General features: G+C 41.8%; 1 protein-coding gene across 1 annotated transcript; it reads left to right on the top strand.

Moving 5' to 3' along the window:
• The first annotated feature begins 1,572 nt into the window (after nt 1-1,572).
• On the top strand, nt 1,573-21,989 carry rin3 (Ras and Rab interactor 3). The gene is made up of 15 exons (XM_056426023.1): nt 1,573-2,077; nt 5,826-6,459; nt 7,695-7,806; nt 7,934-8,006; nt 8,191-8,282; nt 8,796-9,840; nt 11,673-11,850; nt 11,977-12,148; nt 16,500-16,621; nt 16,725-16,911; nt 17,818-17,949; nt 18,039-18,205; nt 18,561-18,675; nt 19,470-19,789; nt 21,574-21,989. The coding sequence occupies exons 1-14, from the start codon at nt 2,043-2,045 to the stop codon at nt 19,748-19,750; spliced, it is 3,345 nt and encodes a 1,114-aa protein (XP_056281998.1). The 5' UTR covers nt 1,573-2,042; the 3' UTR covers nt 19,751-19,789; nt 21,574-21,989.
• The last annotated feature ends 44 nt before the right edge of the window (nt 21,990-22,033 follow it).

The following is a 22,033-nucleotide window of genomic DNA, read 5'->3' as shown; positions in this document are numbered from 1 at the left end:
TTTGTATTGCCCAAAATCATAAATTTGCCTCAGAGGACTTTACAATATGTACACATACGACATCCTTGTCCAAGGACCTCACATTGGATCAGGAAAAACTCCCCTTTGCTCCGGGTACATCTCTGGTAGAGACCTGTCTATCACAAGGTAGCCCCGCCCAAAAGCATACCTTGCTTTATGGTCTATTTGACTCTAAATGGACTATAACTTACTAAATGAACGTCATGCTGTATTGAAGAAGACTTGAAACTAAATATTGAGACATAAACTCATGTTTACAATGTTGACTGAGGTAATAAATCAAGAGAGAAGTAACGTAATTGTGTCATAGACTTTTATACAACCAGACTTCTTTTTGCAACCAGAGAACCCACAAAGGAAATTAGAGAGAACGTAAGTCTGAGGTACTTCCTCATTGGCTTTACTCTCAATTAAGGCAATTCCAAAAAGCTTACACTTAATCAGGGACTTAACATGTCTTCACTGAATCTTTAGCCAAAACAACTTCATATGGTGATATTGTTGTTTAGGGTTTGTTTTCAGCTAGTTTCACTGTGGCTGGAAAATCAACTAATTGATATACCTTTAATCACCCAAACCAAGGGTTGGGTCAGATGTGTTGTAGCTGCACCATTATAACTCACACTGCTATCATACACTGAGGCAGTCAAAATGAACAGTTGGGACCATCATTATATTTGAATGATCCAGGTTCCCTCCTGACAGCGTGCTTAGTGATAAAACGCTGCCTAGAAAGACACTGGTCATGTTTCATGGTGTGTAATGGGCCTTTGTTCTAAAACAGTCCACCACCATGACGACTGTAACTATGGTGTGGAAGGAGCTCCCTCCAGTGGTTGCTCACCGCTCGTCACGTTCAGCCGAGCAAAGCTCGCAGACTCTGAGCATGTGCGACCAGCTCTGTTTGTACAGGAAGCAGCTGCACAGCTATCACATATGTGAACGCACGCCTGTGTGTGTGTGTGTGTGTGTGTGTGTGTGTGTGTGTGTGTAGGTGTGTGTGTGTGTGTGTGTGTGTGTGTGTATGAGTGTCTTTAACCACAACTGCATGTCCACGCAGACACTAAATACCAATGTCGATGAACAGAAAGGAGCTTGGTGACAATATTCATGCCTGCAAATATCAAGTAACTCCTCCGGATTCTGATTATTCTTGAAAAGCCTCTACAAGTGTCTGGACCCTTTACACTGAACGCTTCACACCAACGTATCAGTCCAACCCCAAGTGTGAGCTACTTGTTACCAAAAAAAAGTATTTTAAAAAATGTAGACCGCAATTGAGAGACGGTGGGAACTGAAGACAAGACAACTAAAGTTGTGAGTTTTGATTGTGTAAAAAAAAAGGGGGAGGTTAGAGAAGTCAGGGAGGGAGGGAAAAGAGGGGGGGGACATAAAGTTGTACATTCCACAGTTTGAACGGGGGAGCATCTGGAAGTCTTTAAAGGAGAGGGGAGGGGTAAGGGAAGAAGAGGAGGAGGCAAACTGAGAATCTGCTGAATATTTAGGCCACATCTACAGACCTTGAGCGGAGTCGCATTGTGTGTGTGTGTGTGTGTGTGTGTGTGTGTGTGTGTGTATGTGTGAATACGCTGACATGAGCAGCCGATGACGTCTGTTGGAGGATTGCTTCACTTCATGGCTTGAAAAAAAAAGAAAAGAAGAAAAAGTCACAACACTGTCAAAGCAGGACTGCGTGAGAAGGAAGTTGCATGAGAGTCTGCCTTGGACAAAAACAGAAAAAAAAGACAGAGAAGAGAAGAGAGAGAAGGGGAAGTCTGACCAACGAGCTCGGCCTCTTCCTGACTGACGATCAGCTCAGGAAGTCGAGGCAGAAACGGAGGGGAGGGCTGACAGAGAAGCATAATTTCCCTTCGCCTTTTTTCCCTTATTCAGCCCTGCTCCGATTCAACAGCAGGAAGAAAAAGGGGGTGGTGGGGCAAAGGGAAGGCGGAGTTCTTGATGGAGCAGAGAGAGAGACAGAGTGACAGCGGAGAGCAGCCGAACAATCATTCTGTGGAGATATGATGGAAGACAGCGTCACTTGCAAGGACACAAGGTGAGTGTGTGAGGGGTCTGTGACAGTGTAGCTGGGGGAGAGGCAGCCGTACTCAGGGGAGGGGGGGTTGTCGTAACTGCCATAGGGGGGGGGGGGGGGGGTCGAGAAGGTAGACAGCCAGAGCAGTAATAACAGATGTGATGACTCACTGACTGATATTGAGGTCAATACATATTCGCCAAATCAGAGTTCTGCACATAACTGGCACCCGAGACGGGAGTAACCATTTTGTTCTTGACATTTGGAGTTTTGTTTCATTTCAATAAGAGCAGTAGAAAGTTGTCAGTGACCTCCTGTAAAGGGCAGATCAGCCGGGAGTTTGAATGTCTTTAAACTTCAGACTATGTTTTGTTGATTGTGTGATTTAGGATTCTTTTTTTCTAGTAGATTATTAACAGTTGGACTTTGGGACAGTTTATGCGTTGAGGCTGCTACGATTATATTTCCTTCTTTATGAATAAGGTTATTAAACGAGAACGATGACGTTTTCTAAATCTATTTTGTGAAAGAGCTCGTGCCAGGATGGTGTTGCTTTTTTTGTTGTACTTTTATCAGAATGTGATTATCCGAAAGGTCATGTAAGGTCAAGCAAAGGTCTGGGGGGGATGAGATATTCAGATCCTTTAAGTTAAAGTATTTTTTTCAAAGTTCTGTAGTATGAAAGTACTTTTGCATAGAAACATGTCACTTAAGTAATAATACTAAAGTATTATTAGCAAACTGCACATCAAGTTTCAAAACTAAAAGTATTACAGAATGATTTCCTTCTGAATGTTTCACTACTGAAATATTTTCCGTATCAATAATGATCAGAAGTAGCTTTTTGTTGTTGTTGCTGGAAAAGGCTGATTCTTTTTCTATATAGATCTAATTTTCTAATTAATCTTTAAAGTAACTAAAGTTGACAAATAAATGTCGTGGTGTAAAAAGTACAATTTGTTGAACTGAAGTATAAAGTAGCATATATTTGAAATAGTAAAGTAAAGTACAACTCCTATATCTATAATTTGCACTTCCTTTCCACCATTCAGAAAAGTGATGGTGACTTATCCAAAGGATTGCAAAGTAACCTCAAATCATATATTGAAAATGATGGCTTGTTGCCTCTTTGGATCAATTTGAATATATTATTTCTAATATTTCCTGACGATAACAATAAGCGCTTAATATAAGCGTATGCTAACACCAAGTGGTAATGAAGTCCAATGCAGTGTGTTCCAGGGTGACTGCGCTCAGAGAACATTTCGCTGACCTAATGCTGATTCTGCCCCTTTCCTGTGACCTGCGTGTCACGGACATGACTTTTGGGGCATCTTCTACAGACATGTGATGTCCTCAGATTGGCCAGATATTCCTTTTCCATCCACATGAGAATGATCTGACTCGAAACTGGATTATCTGTGGCTTCAAAAGATATTCAGTTCACAAATAGTTAAAAGAAGACAGATCTTAAGTTGAACGCCAACTCAAATACCTGGTCCCTTCAAGGGTTGGTTCTCACGTACCTCGTGTCGTTTCTATATATCCAGATAGTTCCAGTTTCATTTTTAAACAATGGAGGTGAATGAAATTTGTTGGTGATGTTTTTTGAATTTTCTTTTATTTCAGTGATTCTTTATTTTAAAAATAAATATTTCTAAAAGAGGTACGGTCCATTAATGGTCGACTCCATATGTGTGTTCTTTCTTGAGTTTTTCAAATGGAAATGCCCACTCAACTGTAAGCTAGTCTGTAAGGTTATACAAACAAAATGGGAACGCTAGCAATATATAATTATATCTGAGTCAAAGGTAGCTGTGCTAAATTTGGAAATAACTAACAGAGTTAGTTGGGATTTATTGAAGTAGGTTTGTCTGTGTACTCCCCTGTTCTGTCCACTGAAGAAGTTATAAAATAACTAATCGTCAAAAGAGTTGACAACCAAGATGTTTCACGAACCAATCACAAGGTGTCAGGGACTAAAAACATGACACAGATCAATAAATATATGGGGTCTGCAACAACTGCTGAAAACAAATCAAACAAACAAATCAAAAATCACATTGAACACACACACACACACACGCACACATACACACACACAGACACATTGTAGTGGGTTTTGACTCAGTTGCAGATAAACAATCCTGCAGCCAAAAATACTCACAGGAACACACTAATGCAAATTCATCTGAAAACGCCTACTTCCTGTTTGACTGATGTTGATTTAACGCCTCATTTATTGCCCAGCTTTTTTAACCTGTTTCAAATAAATCAATGAATTGTGACCCAATTTACATGCATTGCATTATTAATTGTATAAAGTAGTGACAATCCCTCAATATACTATGTGTAATGTCTAAAGTAAACTACAGTTTAAAAATCAGTTTGAAGGAATATAATGCACACACACACACACACACACACATGGCAAAGCTGTATCACGCCGGTGCTACTGCAGTAATCTCAACCATCAAACAATCAATTTCTTCTTGGCACGTGCAGCATATGAGACACCGTACAGCCCTGGTTAAAGAGACTGGTGGAGACTAAAACAGAGCTAAAAGGAGAGTGCTCTTGGCTTTATATTCATTCGACTTGACGATTTTATTGTATGTCAGCGTTGCGTTTGATGTCACTCTCGAGTGGCCCAAATTAATCCAATAATGCCGCATTACTAATGCAGAGCTATGCTGTGTTCACACCAAGCTAATTTTGCATTGCGTAACTCGCGGACGTTTCATCAGTCACGGCCATAGCCACTATTGCTGGTTTGTACATTTTGGGGAAGTCCCAGATATCCCGAAAAAATAAACGCTTTCATATAGTTTGCACTGTATCTAGCAAGCTACACATGTGCTGGTTTTACGACAGCTGTAACTGAACTAAAATAAACAATTTTCTGTGATTTAAATTGCACTCAACGGATAAAAAAGGATGCTGAAAATAACAACATTAGGATGTCAATTTGTAAAAACTCTTTTAAAATGCTTGTTTTCCTGGTTGGAGCTTGGATGCTAGGCTTTGCTAACATTGTAGCTGCTATATCAACATCCTAAATAACGTCATAGGAATCAATACGGCAGTGTCGTTTGGTCTCTGTACTAATATGAGGTATCATAGAGCTTTGGGTGAACACTGAAGGTTTTCCTCCTTTTCTGATTTAACAATGTCTGGGCGTCAGTGATGACAGGAGAAGAATCTCAAGTTCGCTGATAGGCCTTCGAGATACAGCGTCACAGAAATTTCACGCTTGAGTGGAAATATTTACTTTACTTGAATGAGGCAACAAAAAAAAAATTTGCATCGCCATTTTGCATCTTTGCATTGTATTGTATGTAATCACTTGGCGTTTGGCAGTAAACATTGGGCTTGGGGCTGAATGCTCGGCACAAGGTCGGGACATTGATAAGTATTGAGAGATGGGCCAACATGTTGGAATAGATGGCAGTAGAATAATATCAGCTTTCTCCTTAAAGCTCATGTCAAATTTAGATTGCACTGCAACAGCAGACTGTCTTTCTGTTTTGTGCCATAAGCAAAACACTGCAGCAGATTCCTTAAAGCCCTCGCAACAACGGTTTTAGTTATTCCCAGTGATGAAACACAACATGTGACACACAACTGCACGCAGCACACGGGATGAGCTTCAACTTCAGTGTTACATGACACTCCTTTCTGGAGGCAAACTGAAGCAGAGACGAGATGTAAACAAATCCTCCACATGTTACTTCCTTCTCTGACCTTTAGTCTCTTTTCTCCTTCACAGCCATGCCAGCCCTCTGACAGGACCCCTTGACACTCCATCCATCCCCTCTCCGGCTTCTGTCCCGCCATCTTCTCCCCTCTCTCCACCCTCCCTGCCCTCCTCCAACCCTCCGGTCCGGCCATGTCGACCCAAACCGCCCCCTCCTGCGGTGAAGCCCTCCCAGCTCCCGTCGTGTGCTCCTCTACCTGCGTCCACTCCTCCGACCCTTCCTGCCGCTCAACCCCCCGTCTCCAAACCCCCTTCTCCTTCCATCTCCAAACCTCCTTCCCCCCTCTCCTCCGTTCCTCCCCCTCTCCCCCACAACCCTCCTCCCCTGTCTCTTCCTACCCCTCTCTCCCCAACTCCACTATCTCCTGCTCCCCTGCTTTCTCTGCAGACACCTGTCTCCTCTGATGATACTCCCTCCTTAACTCCTCTTCCCGGTCCATTGTTGCCAACAAACCCATCCCCATCCTCCTCCCCCTCATCTCCTCCTGCTCCTCCTCCTCCTCCTACCCCTGTTATCCCACGATCACCTCCAACTCCTCCATTGCTGAGTCCTATAGATCGGCTGGTTGCTAGTGTCTCCGTATGGCAGCCAAAAGGACTCAGCCAAGACCAAACCACGAGTATAATGGAGAACGAGATGGCTGGGGTAAGACACACGCACACATATATTTACATATCATTCAACTGTTTGAATTAGAGCTTGTATTAATACCTCTCTTGGTTTTGGATGTCTTCTGACAATCTCTACGACTCTTGAGGCCTTCTGATGCTCTGAAAGCATTCTGCAACCATTTGTAATACACTGATTTATTTTATGGGTCTATAATTTCCTAATTATGTCAGTGGAAGTTTTCAGGAAATCAAAATATTTGCCACACAAAGTTCTGAAACTATCTATTTGGTTAGTTGTGTTGAGTTAACAGAACATGTAGTAGTTTGCATACAATGGAAAGAAATAGATTTGACGTGTAAATGGGCTTCAGGTAATACACCCAACACTTATTATATCACATTTGTTTAATCCGTACATAAACAGAATAGTAAAAAAAAACAAATTGTGGTTTGTATTAATGCTCAGTGGATTAAAGAACGGTCTAGAAATAGACGCACCACATCACTTCATTTAAAGGCACACGTTTACTTTTCTTTTGTTTGTGTACAGATTAAAGAAATCAATATCCAGCATGTGAGAACAACAGCAGGCTTTAGAGATGTCGGTAGCTTTTAAAGTTAGCACAAAGACAGGATATAGCTGTTTCCCCTATGCGTCCTGTCTTTATGCTAAGCTAAGCTAATTGCCTCCACGCTGTATTTCAGCTTCATACTTAAATAGCGTTATGTCAATCCTCTCATCTCACTCTAAGAAAGAAAGTAAATAGGTGTATATCCTAAGATGTCAAACTATTCCTTCAAGCCCAAGTAAAATATTCATTAATTGTTCACATTAAATATTGAAAACCTTCATTTCTATGTTCAGATATTGACTTTTGGCAAACTTCAACTGCTGCTGCATGACCTGCTGTTCACCGACTAAAGAATCTGAAGCTTAACCTACTAATTAATTGGACGTTTGAACACTGTCTCAGTTTCCTCTAAAAGCAGATTCCTTTCCAGGACTCGTCCTATGAATCTACAGTTACATGTCATTTTATATACAGTATGTATAGGAAACAATGGGACATGTGAGAATACCTGCTTTTGAAACCCATATTGGTTGAACTTTAATTGCTGTTGTCAGCTTGTGCTATAGACAAAAGTGATACAATAAATCTGAAATTGTTGTCACAAAACATACTGTGTCTGTTTGTGCACATACTTGATTCAGCACTGTTCAGTGCATGTTCTCCATTCTGGCCTCAGAGTTGTAACCCCATGTCGTAGGCGTTCCTGGTCCGCGGCACAGACGACAAGGGCAGGACGCTGACAGTACGCCTGCCTGATGAGCCGGGGGCGCCGCCCGTACACGACCTGATGGTCAAACAGCACAAGGCTTGTACGTGTTACACACTCATGCAAAGAGCTGCTCCGGAAAATACAAAATGCATACATATATATATATGCGTGGCGGAGCACAGACTGCAAAGTAGTTGGTGATTCACTCTGAATATGTTTTCTGTCAGTTCTCCACTTAGATGGTTCCTCCTTGATGTTTGATGACCTCTTCAAACTGATTTTGTTCTACTGTGCCAGCAGGTCACACATACTTGCACAGACACACACACACACCCACACACAAACCAAACATAGACATTCTATGAAACACATCTACATATACACACACACCAACTGTGTAATGTCATACTGTTAAAACTCCCTGCTTACACTAAATGCTGCTTTTCTTTTCTTTTCGTTTCTTACTATAAAATCCACCCAATAGAGACATTCTGGCCATCCCACTGAGATTACCCAGCGCTATTACCACGGCAACTAAGAGAGAGGAGCTGGAGGTCATCTCTGCTAAGGGTGCAGGTAAATAAATCGACGTCATTAGCACATTGAAGTTGGGTCACTGCTGCAGCAAAGGTAGAATGGAAGATAGAAGATAAAAGAACTTACATCAATACAGCTACTCAGTAGAAATGAAAATGTTTCAATGAAAATACATGCAATATATAGATATATGTAATGACAACACGTATGCACGTATACAGACACCGACTGTACGTAATATATCATTTATCGATCTTCATGGGCATAAAAGGGTACTTAGGTAGGTGCATTGTAAAGGAATCAATATGCAGGTATTCAATGGGACTTGTTTGTCGGAGTAGTACCGTATTAAGATCTGTATCTTACAGTTGAATATGAAGCTTTTCAAAATTAAAAACTGAACCATTGGGATCAACTGTAAAAAAATAAATTCACGTCATCATAGAATCTGAGACGGACTATAACAGGGAGACAATTTATAAAAATAAGGAAAGCAAATGTAAAAAACCTAATAAAAGACCTTTTATTTTGACACGACTGCATGCGTTTCAGATTTCTGGATGTCCGATCTGAACCAGCCGCCAAAGGACCCAGACCTGTCTTTGGATCAGAACGACAACAGACTGTATTTGTATGTCAACCCAGTCCCTGTGGAGGGGAGTGCCAACAAAGACCTAAACCACTCCACTATCTCCAAACTTGCTATAGTCGCGGCTCAAGACCTTACCTCCTCCCTGCAGAATGGAGAAGTCCCACAGAAGATCAGCACAGAAGTCAATGGTCAGGTCAAAACCACGCCCGCACAGGACATTAAATACAAGCGCCCTCCACCACGACCCCCCAGCCTGGGCTTAGGGTCTGGGATGGGCCTCCTCTTCTCCTCTCCGCCCTCCCTTCACAATTCACCTCCAGCAGCTGAGAGAAATGAGGACGGAAGGGGTGGAGCGGGTGAGAGAGAAAAGAGGAAGGCAATGTCCACATCCCTCACTCCTGTCCCCCTGCAGAGCCGAGCCGCTCCCCGGCTACCTCCTGCTCCTCTCTGTCGCACCTCATCCAGGAGAAGCACTGACCGAGAGGTGGGAGAGGGTACGAAGAGAGAGAAGGGACAACATCCTGCAAAGATAACTGAAAGAGAGGTGGGAGGAGAGGGAGGGGAGGGAAGTAAATCAGGTCAGCTGGATAAGGGGGTTGAACAACAGAACTGTAGCCAGCGTCAAGAGAGTGAGGTAATAAAGGACAGAGGAAAAATAGAGAGAGAGGATAAGAAAGAGGAAAAGGAGGTGAACATGGATAAAGAGGAGCTCAAACTAAAATCCAGCTGTGTGCCATTAGTGAAGAAACCATCCCGTCCAGTCCCTCCGCCAAGGAGGAAAACGTGTTCCCCGGACGCACCTGTGTGCCCCAATCAGGCAGGAGGAGGATCAGCCAATCAGACTACTGGGATGAGAGTGCCCCCTCCTTCACCGGCGAGGCGTCCAGATGTGTCTTTGTACTCGCCACAGGGGGGCACTGTGCTGGTGAACGATCCTGACTCCTGCTCGACCAGCAGCACAGAAGAAGACGGAGAGCCACACCAGGAACAGGAGCCAAACCACAAGTAGGTCTGGGTCGGCTAGCCCTGTGCTCTGTTGAAAATCAAAGCTTCCTGTTCATACTAACCTACTATTCATACTAACCTACGAGACATACTATTCATAATATGCATACATATTCTACTATTCATACATAATCTACTATTCATACTAATCATACTAATCTATTGATACTAATCTACTATTCATACTTATCTACTAATACTAATATAATAATATATATTACAATAGATATTTAACACCAAGGATAATCTAATTTTCCTTAAAATAATACTTGAATAAAATAGTGGAAGAGGTCATTCTATTTTGTGTGATAGAAGGTAGCTCGGACTGGTAATGTGATCGTTATATTGTGATGCAGAGAAGGCGTATTGCTTTAGTGTGTTATCTGGTAATGCCATACTGGTATACTTTAGTAGGCAGTATGCAGTACATAATGATTGACTATATAATATACACAAAGTACTGTATGCTACTGTAGAATGTGATTTAGAACACATCCCTGGTTTATTTGACTATTGACTGAGCCCCGACTCCTTTAGTCTGTCAAACTGTCCATCCTCACACTGCACATATAGGTCAGAGACAGTTTTCTGTAGTCTGTAGCCTACCTGTGTTACATGGGAGACTACCACTAGGAGACTACCAATAGGAGACTACCACTAGATGACTAGCACTAGGATACTTCCCCAAGGAGACTACCAATAAGAGACTACCACTAGGACTCTACCACGATGAGACATGCGGCAGGTCCTGGGTCTATTCATTCCAATGGGAAAAGGGAACACAGATTAAGACCAATTTTTTCATCTTTATACCTGTGTCACATGGGTTTTACCACTAGGAGACTACCACTAGGAGACTACCACTGGGAGACTACCACTAGGAAACTACCACTAAAAGACTACCACTAGAAGACTACCACTAGGAGACTACCACTAGAAGACTACCACAAGGAGACTACCACTGGGAGACTACCATTAGGAAACTACCACTAAAAGACTACCACTAGAAGACTACCACTAGGAGACTACCACTAGAAGACTACCACTAGGAGACTACCACTAGAAGACTACCCCTAGGAGACTTCCAGGAGGAGAAAAGCGGCAGGTCCTAGGTCTATTCATTCCAATGGAAATAAGGAACACAGATTAAGACCCATTTTTCTTTCCATAGTCACTAGTAAACATTAGAACCATTTTTCCACAAGCCACATATCTTCTGTGGCATTAAAAAAATAGTACTTTATGGAGACCGTTCTCTGTCCCTGCAACACGCACTCTCAACATCTGGTAGCTAACACTGGCGAACACCCTAGCTAAGTCGTTTATGTTATGCTAATTCAAGCTATTAGCTGTGTAAATATCCAATGTTAGCAAGACAAACACATAATGACTAGACAGAAAGTGTATACCATTGCAAACCATTGGCGGATGGAAAAGCTTGTTTGGTTTGCAATAGCCAGTTTTCTGTCTCACTGTGGCACAGTTTAACCAAGCAACAATATTATGAATATGGGAAGGTTAAATGTAAGTTCAGAGGCACCGTTTCACCATGCTGGCTTCATTAAGTTTAAACTAAACTGATAACATCTTTCCGTCATCGGTAAGCACTTAGCCTACTCAGGGTTGCAGAATGGACAATACATCTTTTTCTTTCACAAAATATTATCAATTGAAGTAACAATACATAAAGTAACTCAGTACATTTTAGTCCAACTCTGACCAAAGTAAAAGTGTAATGTTTGTTTGAAAGTCAATTGCAACCATCGAGTTGATCAAAGAACCCAGTCACAAGTCACCATGGGAGAAAGACTCACTTCATATGTCTCTTCCAGTCGCCCTTTAGAGAGCCGCAGTCCCAAGGCAGCAGTGAGGAGAACCCCCACTATTATGTTGGACCGAGCCCGCTACCGCCTGTCCACCGTCCTCACCGGCCTCATCAGCCACGACCGCCGCCTCACACAGCGCCTCGTGGAGCTGGCCAGGGACCCTCTGAGCTACTTTGGTAACTTGGTGAGTGCACTGAGGGGGGAATAGATACATTGTGGGAGTTTAACATTCGGCTGATTTGGATATCTCTGGAAGAAGAAGCCTGAAATACAAATGGAATCATGTTTAGCTGTTGTGTTTTGCTTTCAGGTAAAAGAGCACCGCGCATTCACCTTGGAGACCATGTCGAAGCACTCCTCTTCAATGGAGCTGTTGCAGGAGATCAGACAGATGATGACTCAGCTGAAGAGTTACCTTCTGCAGAGCATGGAGCTGCAAGCTATGATGGAGCCACAGCATCAGTATACACAAGACAAACTGGGTAACTTTAAAACCTCTTCCAATTGAATTCCTTAAGTGTTGTGTGGCACCAGCTGTATGGGGAATATTGGAAATATGTTATGTCCTTTGTACATTCTTTACATTGTAATTCTTAGCCTGGAACAAAAAATTATTTCATGACGTCATCTATCTTGGCAAAATCTGAGAAAAAGACTGTGTTGATGTCACCAGTTAATCTCAGTTTGGGTCGTAAACTAGGACATTTATGTGCAAATTTAGAGAGACGGAAGCTTTTTTAAGTATATGTTGATGATATATATATATATTAGGGCTGTGAAACGAAAAAAAATTGTTATCAGGTTAATCACACAGGTTTCTGTGGATTAATCATGATTAATCACATATATACATTTACAGGGCTCTCAAGACAGGCAAGAGCTCCGAGAAGAGTTGTTGACGGGGGGGAGGGGGGACTGCGGTCAACTCAGCCGACACTCGGATCTCCTTGGTCAACTCAGCCGACACTTAAATTTCTGTGCACCTATAGACTGATGTTCACGGTAAACGCATTCGATCGGGAGCGCGCAAGGGTTTTGATAAAGTTAGCGGCAGGATTCACGTGACACAACATCCGGTTTTACAAAGTTAGCGGAAAGAACTACGTGAAACAACATCCGGTTTTCAAAATAAGATGTCGACAAATCATACACTAGCATATACAAGTAAACAATTAACTGATTTTGAATCTTTCTAGATCGTCTCTGAGATTTAGCTTAAATTATGATAACATTAAAACGTTTTACTGTACCAAGGAAGAGTATATAAAAATAAAACTCAGACTTTGTATGATAAAAAATTCCTGTTTAAAGAAATCGGTCATTTCTTTCATGTTTGAAGTGCTTTATATATGTTTTTCCTCATAATGCCTGGCATTGACTGATGCAGCTGTGTTTAGGACAATCCAGACTTCCATTATCCTGGGAATCAGACATATTTACTGTCGCAATTGGGAGATATCTCAAATTAAAAGTCCAAAATGTTTAGAGAAATCGGTCATTTCTTTCATGTTTAAAGAAATCGGTCATTTCTTTCATGTTTGAAGTGCTTTATATATGTTTTTCCTCATAATGCCCGGCATTGACTAATACAGCTGTGTTTAGGACAATCCAGACTTCCATTATCCTGGTAATCAGACATATTTACTTTCGCAATTGGGAGATATCTCAAATTAAAAGTCCAAAATGTTTAGAGAAATCGGTAATTTCTTTCATGTTTAAAGAAATCGGTCATTTCTTTCATGTTTGAAGTGCTTTATTTATGTTTTTCCCCATAATGCCCGGCATTAACTGATGCAGCTGTATTCAGGACAATCCAGACATCCATTATCCTGGGAATCAGACATATTTACTGTCGCAATTGGGAGATATTTCAAATTAAATGTCCAAAATGTTTAAAGAAATCGGTCATTTCTTACATGTTTGAAGTGCTTTATATATGTTTTTCCCCATAATGCCCGGCATTGACTAATGACCGATTTCTCTAAACATTTTGGACTTTTAATTTGAGATATCTCCCAATTGCGACAGTAAATATGTCTGATTCCCAGGATAATGGAAGTCTGGATTGTCCTAAACACAGCTGTATTAGTCAATGCCGGGCATTATGAGGAAAAACATATATAAAGCACTTCAAACATGAAAGAAATGACCGATTTCTTTAAACATGAATTTTTTATCATACAAAGTCTGAGTTTTATTTTTATAAACTCTTCCTTGGTACAGTAAAACGTTTTAATGTTAGCATAATTTAAGCTAAATCTCAGAAACGATCTAGAAAGATTCAAAATCAGTTAATTGTTTACGTGTATATGCTAGTGTATGATTTGTCGACATCTTATTTTGAAAACCGGATGTTGTTTCACGTAGTTCTTTCCGCTAACTTTGTAAAACCGGATGTTGTGTCACGTGAATCCTGCCGCTAACTTTATCAAAACCCTTGCGCGCTCCCGATCGAATGCGTTTACCGTGAACATCAGTCTATAGGTGCACAGAAATTTAAGTGTCGGCTGAGTTGACCAAGGAGATTCGAGTGTCGGCTGAGTTGACCGCAGTGAGGGGGGGGGGGGGGGGGTGCAAGTGACTTTTTTTCGTCCCGATGTGCGCGCACACGCCGGCATCCGAGCTCTGCGGCACGCGAGACGGAGATCGGAGTCGTGTTAACGCGACACGTAGAGACAGAATGACATGCTGCTGGTTCGAGACGACCAACAACAGACGGATTGGAAGCTCATTCTGCGCATGCATTAACCCTCCTGTTGCCTTCGGGTCATTTTGACCCGATTCAATGTTTAACCCTCCTGCCGCCTTCGGGTCAATTTGACCCGATTCAATGTTTAACCCTCCTGTTACCTTTATATTTACTGACATATTTTACCCTTGGGGTCAATATGACCCCAGCTATTAAAATCTCCAGAAAATTATTAGAATTAATATTGTTTTCCAAGTTTAAGTGTGAGGTACTTTATGTTTGTTTGTTGACTACCGAAAGAACACCGACATTAAACATTGAATCGGGTCAAATTGACCCGAAGGCGGCAGGAGGGTTAAATATTGAATCGGGTCAAAATGACCCGAAGGCAACAGGAGGGTTAAATGCGTTAAAAAAACAACTAGTTAATCCTGTTATTTAATTAACTGAGTTAACGTGTTATTTTTCACAGCACTAATATATATATATATATATATATATATATAGAATGTATAAATGTATATATATATATATATATTAGGGCTGTGAAACGATTAAAAATTTTAATCGGGTTAATCACAGGTTTTTGTGGATTAATCATGATTAATCACATATTACCGATATTCTCGGTATATTTTGTGAGAACATAGAGATTTATGACAAAAGACGGATATATACATTTTTACATTCTTCTATACAATGGTGCTGCAACTCAGCAGTTATTTAGCAGTTTTCTTCCATATGGAACATTAATACATCTTCATCCTAAACAGAATGTTTAACCCTCCTGTTACCTTTCGGGTCAATTTGACCCCATTCAATGTTTAATGTCGGTGTTCTTTGGGGTCAATTTGACCCCAGGCTGTTTTTCACTGTGTCAAACATATAAGAAATATCAACTTTTTTATTTATTTAAAGGGCTATTTAGGTAGTCAACAAACATAAAGTACCTCACACTTAAACTTGGGAAGCAATATTAATTCTAATAATTTTCTGGAGGTTTTAATTGCTGGGGTCAAATTGACCCCGAGGGTAAAATATGTTAGTCAATGTAAAGGTAACAGGAGAGTTAAACAGAACATTTTTCTCTTGTTTGTCAACCATTAACTCCACCATGATACAATCTAAAGGCCTCTAGTCTTCCTCTAGCAGCTGCTGAGGCAAACTGACTGTGTGGGTTTTCTTCATGAACTGGGCCGTGATGAAAGGGACGGCGGGGACACCGCTGCAAAGCTGAAACCTCACCGGCCCGGACAGGTGGACAGATTGACAAGTGACTTTTTTTTTGCTCGGTCGATGCGGCGCACGGAGCTCTGTGGCGCGAGACGGAGATCGATAAGTGTTAACGCAACGCGAAGAGACAGAAATGACATGCTGCTGTGGAGATACGATCAACAACAGACGTTTAGTTTAATAAAAGAACAAAGACGTGCTCTAGAGAACATGTCAGGGGGCGGGCCAATCTTTTTAATGTCATGCGATCTACCGACACTACGCCGCGATCGACTAGCAGGTCGCGATCGACGTGTTGAGACCCCTGATCTACAGGAAGTAAAAGTCGTAACAAGGTTTCCGTAGGTGAACCTGCGGAAGGATCATTACCGATGAACAGACCGTCTGCATGAGAGCGGACAGAGTTCAGATTGAAGTGGTGTATTGGAAGCTCATTCTGCAAGTGACTTTTTTTCGTCCAGACGACCAACAACAGACGGATTGGAAGGGCATTCTGCGCATGCGTTAAATGCGTAAAAAAAAAACTAGTTAAACCTGTAATTGAATTAACTGAGTTAACGCGTTATTTTTCACAGCACTAATATATATATATATATATATTAGTGCTGATGATATATATACCCATGATGAGGTGGAATAGAATACAATGTATTCATTAAAGGCTGTTCAATATTGTCATAACTAGTAATTGTCAATGTATCAATTTATTCTCACACCTGTACTGTCTACTAGAACACAGTAGAGCAAACTTGTAATAGTTGGAGGATTTGAGAAGCCATTACTTCGTGCTAAGTTTTCGTCAACACGGTTTCACTGAAGGTGTCAATGGCCATTTTCAAAGTCGTAGTTAGCGGGGTTGTTGGAATGTTAGAAACCGTTTGAAGTAATAATCCATGTCTGTGTCCATGCAGAGAGCATCGTAGAAGCTGCTCTGTGTAAGAGCGTACTGAAGCCACTGAGGGAGCCAATTTACCAGAGTCTGGAGAAACTGCACACCAACGACGGCAGCCTGAAACAGCTGGCCCAGAACCAGGTAGGGCTGGACGTGATCACTTGGCAGCTGTGCAGTGCATTTATAACCATACCCGTGATACTGACGGTATGTTTCTGTGTGTGTGTTGTTGTGTGTGTACCAGTCCGGAGTCCTGGGCAGCACCACCACGGCGTTGGGGGTAACCACTGCCGTCCCCGAGGCCTCTGCCATGGAGAAGATCAGCATCAAACTGAACAACCTCCATCTGGAGTATTCCCCCCAGAAAAAGATTGAGCTCCTGCTAAAGGCCTGCAAGCTCATCTACGACTCCATGTCCGTCAGCAGTCCAGGTCAGACGGTCGTTAACACTTCGACCCCGAATGCTATTCTAATATCACTATTGTTTTGTAACCCCCCAAAAAAAGAAGTAAAACAGGAAGTAAACTTGCCACTCACCTTGATGTAACCTTGTTTTGTGGACGACGCTAGTGAAGCCTCAAGTTCTGCATGTTGGGCGTAGCCATCTTGGTGTTTTGGAGTGACCCGAAAGAGTGGAGCGAAGTAAAATCAAACAATGAACAGCACGTTTATAAGTAATCAAAATATGACATCAACAATTACATATTTCATGAATATAAAAGGGTTTCAATTGTAAGATAAAAAAAGACAACTCACAGACCGGTAAACGTCTTGGAAGAGACCTGTCAATCGAAAGGTAGCCCCACCCTAAACATACTCTACTTTATGGTCCGTTACATGGACATTATCTAAATAGACATTAAATCAGTCATTCACACAGTCTGTGTGTACTACTACTACTAGTACTACGACTAGTACTACTACTAGTACTACTACTACTACTACTGCTACTACTACTGTCCAACATATATCTGTGGACTTGTTGTTACAGTCATGTAAGCCCAAAGTACCAGACTTCCAAAACCTCCAGTCAAATTGGGTGTGTTGTCATTCCCTGTACCAGCATTTTTACCATTTTCCATCGTCAATGGATCTTCAGGAGACACGTTTGCTACTTCCTGCTTATGTCCCATTAATGCACTTCTTCAAGATGTCATTCATGACAAGCAACTTTGACCACTAGGCGCATCACATACGTTTTTTTTTTGGCCTCCTCACGTGCCAATGCCGTTCCTCGGGGCTTGCCCTGTGGTGGCCACAACTGACTCAAGACAATCTTGAATGAAGGTAAATTCAATGTGCCGTTATCCAGTAATTCCCTGTAATTGTGTGTTTAGGGCGGGCCCATGGCGCTGATGACTTCCTGCCTGTAATGATGTATGTCCTGGCCAGATCCAATCTGTCTGCTCTGCAGTTGGACGTTGAATACATGATGGAGTTGATGGACCCGTCGTTGTCACTAGGAGAAGGTGCCCAGTAAATACTTCAAACTGGTTTTCCCCATTGAAGCGATCCATGTGTATATCACATGATTGATTGTGTGTGTGTGTGTGTGTAGGTTCCTATTATCTGACCACCACCTACGGCGCTCTGGAGCACATCAAGACTTTTGACCAGCAGAGGTCAGCAACACGGCAGCTCAGCAGAGAGGTTCAGGACTCCATCCACCGATGGGAGAGACGACGCACGCTCAACCAGGAACGCATGTCGCAAGGATCTGTGCGGGTACACGTACAGACACATACAAACAAACACACACACACACACACGCTCTCTCTCTATCAACAATGGCATGCTGTATGATCTGAAAAGGTTAAAGGTCACATGCTGAAAAGAGATGATGAGGATTTATATTTGATGCTACCAGTATTATAATGTACTGTAGCTCAAAGCACATGGTTGAAATACAATATTCATTGACCGATATTTACAAAATAATAAAGAGGAAAACACACTGGTAGATGTGTGACGTGCTTGTATTTTGTCAAACAATAAATCCCAGCTGTCTCACACAGACTCCCCGAAAGAAACAAGCTGAGACGTTTCTCTCTGTAGCTTCCCCTGTGTTTCTCTTGGACAGGACTTTCTGACCGTATGTTGTCCAGAGATTGGAGCCAGTCCAAGAACTCTGGGTGTCCTCCCCACCACCACGATGCAGCAGCTAGCTGAGCAGTGTGCTTCACGTTTCGAGAAAGGTAAATGCTTTACACTTTCACTTGTTCCAGTCAGCAGAAATCAGTTCCTGGTCTTATTATAAAAGAAGGTGATTTATATTGCGCTACTCTCAAATCTCAAAAGACACAGCAATTTGATGACGCACAAGTTGGGGGACTGCCGAGGGACAAATATTACGTTAAAAAAAGAACTATCAACACAGATCTAGCAGAGGATGAGATATCCTGACTTCCTGACAAGCCTCACAACTGCAGGGTCCCACATATCCCACAATGCAACTCAGTACATCGTCAAGGTTACGTGACAAAGCTGCTTCAGAGTCACAGAAGACATTACAATGATGATGAACTGTTTTCACAGGTTGCACTTCCCTTTTAATTGTTTAATATAAGTTAGTGTCACATAAATTAACTGACCTCACGTATGTTAACTAAAGTACATAACTTAAGTGACGTAGCAAACATACTTGAACCCAAACCATGACCTAACCATCTATTTTGATTGCCTGAACCTTGCTGGTTTAACTATTTTAATTGTTACATTACCACAAACACTTAGCTCGAGAAACAAGTGATATTCGAGTGGCGTTTGAGGTCGCCAGTGTCAAACATTTGTTCTTGACTACTGCAGCGATACGTCACACAACGCATTCTCTTGTAGCGTTTTTTATGATATCTTCCAAAAAAGTCACCCCTCATTTTTCAAGTCCAGCAACACTGGATATCTAGGAATTACAGGGGATTAATTTTCGCAGCCTGACTACCTCATAGTTATTGTCTGGGTAACGTCACGCCTCCTTGTTTGTCTCCCCCAGACTCCTACATGCTCAGTGTGTACATGGATGGTGTTCACCAGCCCCTGGCTCCCACAGAACTGGCCCTCAGTGTGAAGAATAGCTCCCAACCCGGAGCCTCCTGCTTTGTCTACCACCCGATGGACCAACCCATCCAGCAGCCCGAGCCCGGGCGCAGTTGCCCCTCTGAGCCGCCTCCAGCTCCCCCTGCGGAAGACTTGCCCACAGCTGACTTTGCAGCTGTGGACCCTGTGGAGCCAGAAGCGGAGCCGGAGGTGGAGGAGATTCTGATTAGCTTGTAGCCGCTCCAGAATCACAGCGGCAGCTGCTGTATTACTACGGTAACAACATCACTGTGGCAACGGCATTACTGTGCAGTGTTGTTATCTCAGGTCTCACTTTATTTTATTTTATTTATTTAACCAGGAAATGCCTCATTGAGATTAAAAATCTCCTTTACAAGAGTGTCCTGGCCAAGACAGCAGCAGCAGCACGTCACACAAAGTTTATACAATTCAACATAAAACATAAAACAGTGACAGACAATATATAAAACGAAAAACTAAATCACAGCATGAATAAAACCAAAACTAAGTCTCAAGCCAACACAACCCAGCTCACACAGGAGCACATACCGTCATATAAAACATCGACAGCTAGATGAATTTCCCTCCAATATTTTCAATCTATTTTTAAAAACACCTAAGGAGACCGGCTCCCGGAGACCCAGGTCTGTCTGCAGCAAATTCCAAGCCGCAGGAGCAGCAAACTTAAAACCTCTTTTCCCCATTTCCAAACGGACGTGAGGGACGGAGAGCAAGAGGAGGCCTTGAGCAGAGGTCACAGAGCGAAGATGGTAGCTTCCAGGGTTTTTCAGCTGAATTAGCGTCCAAAGATACGATGGAAGTACGTGGAGAATAGCTTTATAAATAAGGACATGCCAATGATTTTGTCTCCGGATGGACAGAGGAGTCCAACCAACCCTCGCATACAGGGAGCAATGGTGAGTCAGAGCCTTAAGATTCGTGATGAACCTCAATGCTCCATGGTAGACAGTATCTAAGGAGTGGAGACATTGAGAAGATGCATGCATATATAAGACATCACCATAATCAATCACAGGCATAAAAGTAGCAGCAACAAGTCTCTTTTTAGCATTAAAAGAAAAGCAAGACTTATTTCGGAAATAGAAACCCAGCCTCACTTTCAACTTCTTAACAAGTTGCTGAATATGAGGTTTAAAAGAGAGAGTCATCAATCAAGAATCCCAGGTATTTATATGATGATACAGACTCAATCACTTTGCCCTGAAATGAAATCATAGCTGGAAGGTTCAATGGCTTTGTTTTTGAGTTTGTAAACATCATCAACTTTGTTTTATCAGGATTCAACAATAATTTCAACTCATTAAAAGAGTGTTGCACAGTATCGAAGACTGTTTGTAAGTGTAAGAGAGCCTGATGCTGTGTAGGAGCAGAGCAGTAAATGACAGTATCGTCTGCATAAAAGTGAAAATTGGCATTTGGCACATTTTGACCGATACTGTTAATATAAATTGTGAATAAAAGTGATCCAAGGACTGAACCCTGTGGCACACCTTTTATTATATCAAGAGAACTCGAGGTGATGCCTTCAGCCTGTACACACTGTGATCGGTTTGATAAATAATTTTCAAACCAACAGACAGTATGTTTTGACAGTCCAATAGTAAGAAGTCTCTGCTTCATTACTGCATGATCGACAGTGTCGAAAGCCTTGGACAAATCAATAAAAAGGGCTGCACAGTGTTGTTTATTGTCCAAAGATTCAATAAAATCATTTACTATCTTTAATGCTGCTGTGGTTGTACTATGTTTTTTTCTAAAACCTGATTGATAGACAGATAAAATATTGTTTATGATTAAAAACTCCTTAAGTTGCTCACTCACAAGGGATTCTAGTGTCTTAGCTAAAACAGACAGTTTGGAGATAGGCCTGTAATTATTTAAAAGTGTGGGGTCTCCTCCTTTTAACAGGGGGAGAACAAAGGCAGACTTCCATATAAGGGGAATTTCGTTTGAAAGTAAGGAAAGATTAAAAATATATGTTGACAATGTTGACTCCTTTCTTCTGAAATTCATTTTAGATGCATCACCTGACAGAGCAGCGGCCGACTGAAAAGACAAAGACAAAAGAGATCAATGACTGATTGTGTATCTCACCACGGGGTCTGGAACCCCAGGGACTGCAGATGAAAGGATTTTATAGAGTGTAAAAAAGACATGTTATTCTAACATGTGCATATATTATTATGTTTTCACTGTATCTACGCTATGATACTCAAAGCTACTCCCTATGTTCAAGACATATTCAAGTCTACAGAGGTGGACTGTGCATTACTGATTATTAGTTTAGAAATTGGTTCTGTAATTTCTGTTGTGGGGTGGGGTGACAGCTTTATGGACTAAAACTTCCAATTTCATTCCAAAGTATTATTTCATTTCACGTGTGTCTGTAAACTAATACGTATTGAATTGTAAATAAACGGGCTTTTCCAATTTGCCAATGCTGTTTCTTGTTCAAGCGGACATTTCTAGCCTAAAGGA

The sequence above is a fragment of the Pseudoliparis swirei genome, chromosome 11 (assembly GCF_029220125.1).
Source record: "Pseudoliparis swirei isolate HS2019 ecotype Mariana Trench chromosome 11, NWPU_hadal_v1, whole genome shotgun sequence".
Taxonomy (NCBI): domain Eukaryota; kingdom Metazoa; phylum Chordata; class Actinopteri; order Perciformes; family Liparidae; genus Pseudoliparis; species Pseudoliparis swirei.
Note: the sequence above shows the minus strand (reverse complement) of the source record. Positions and strands in the feature narration are given on the sequence as shown.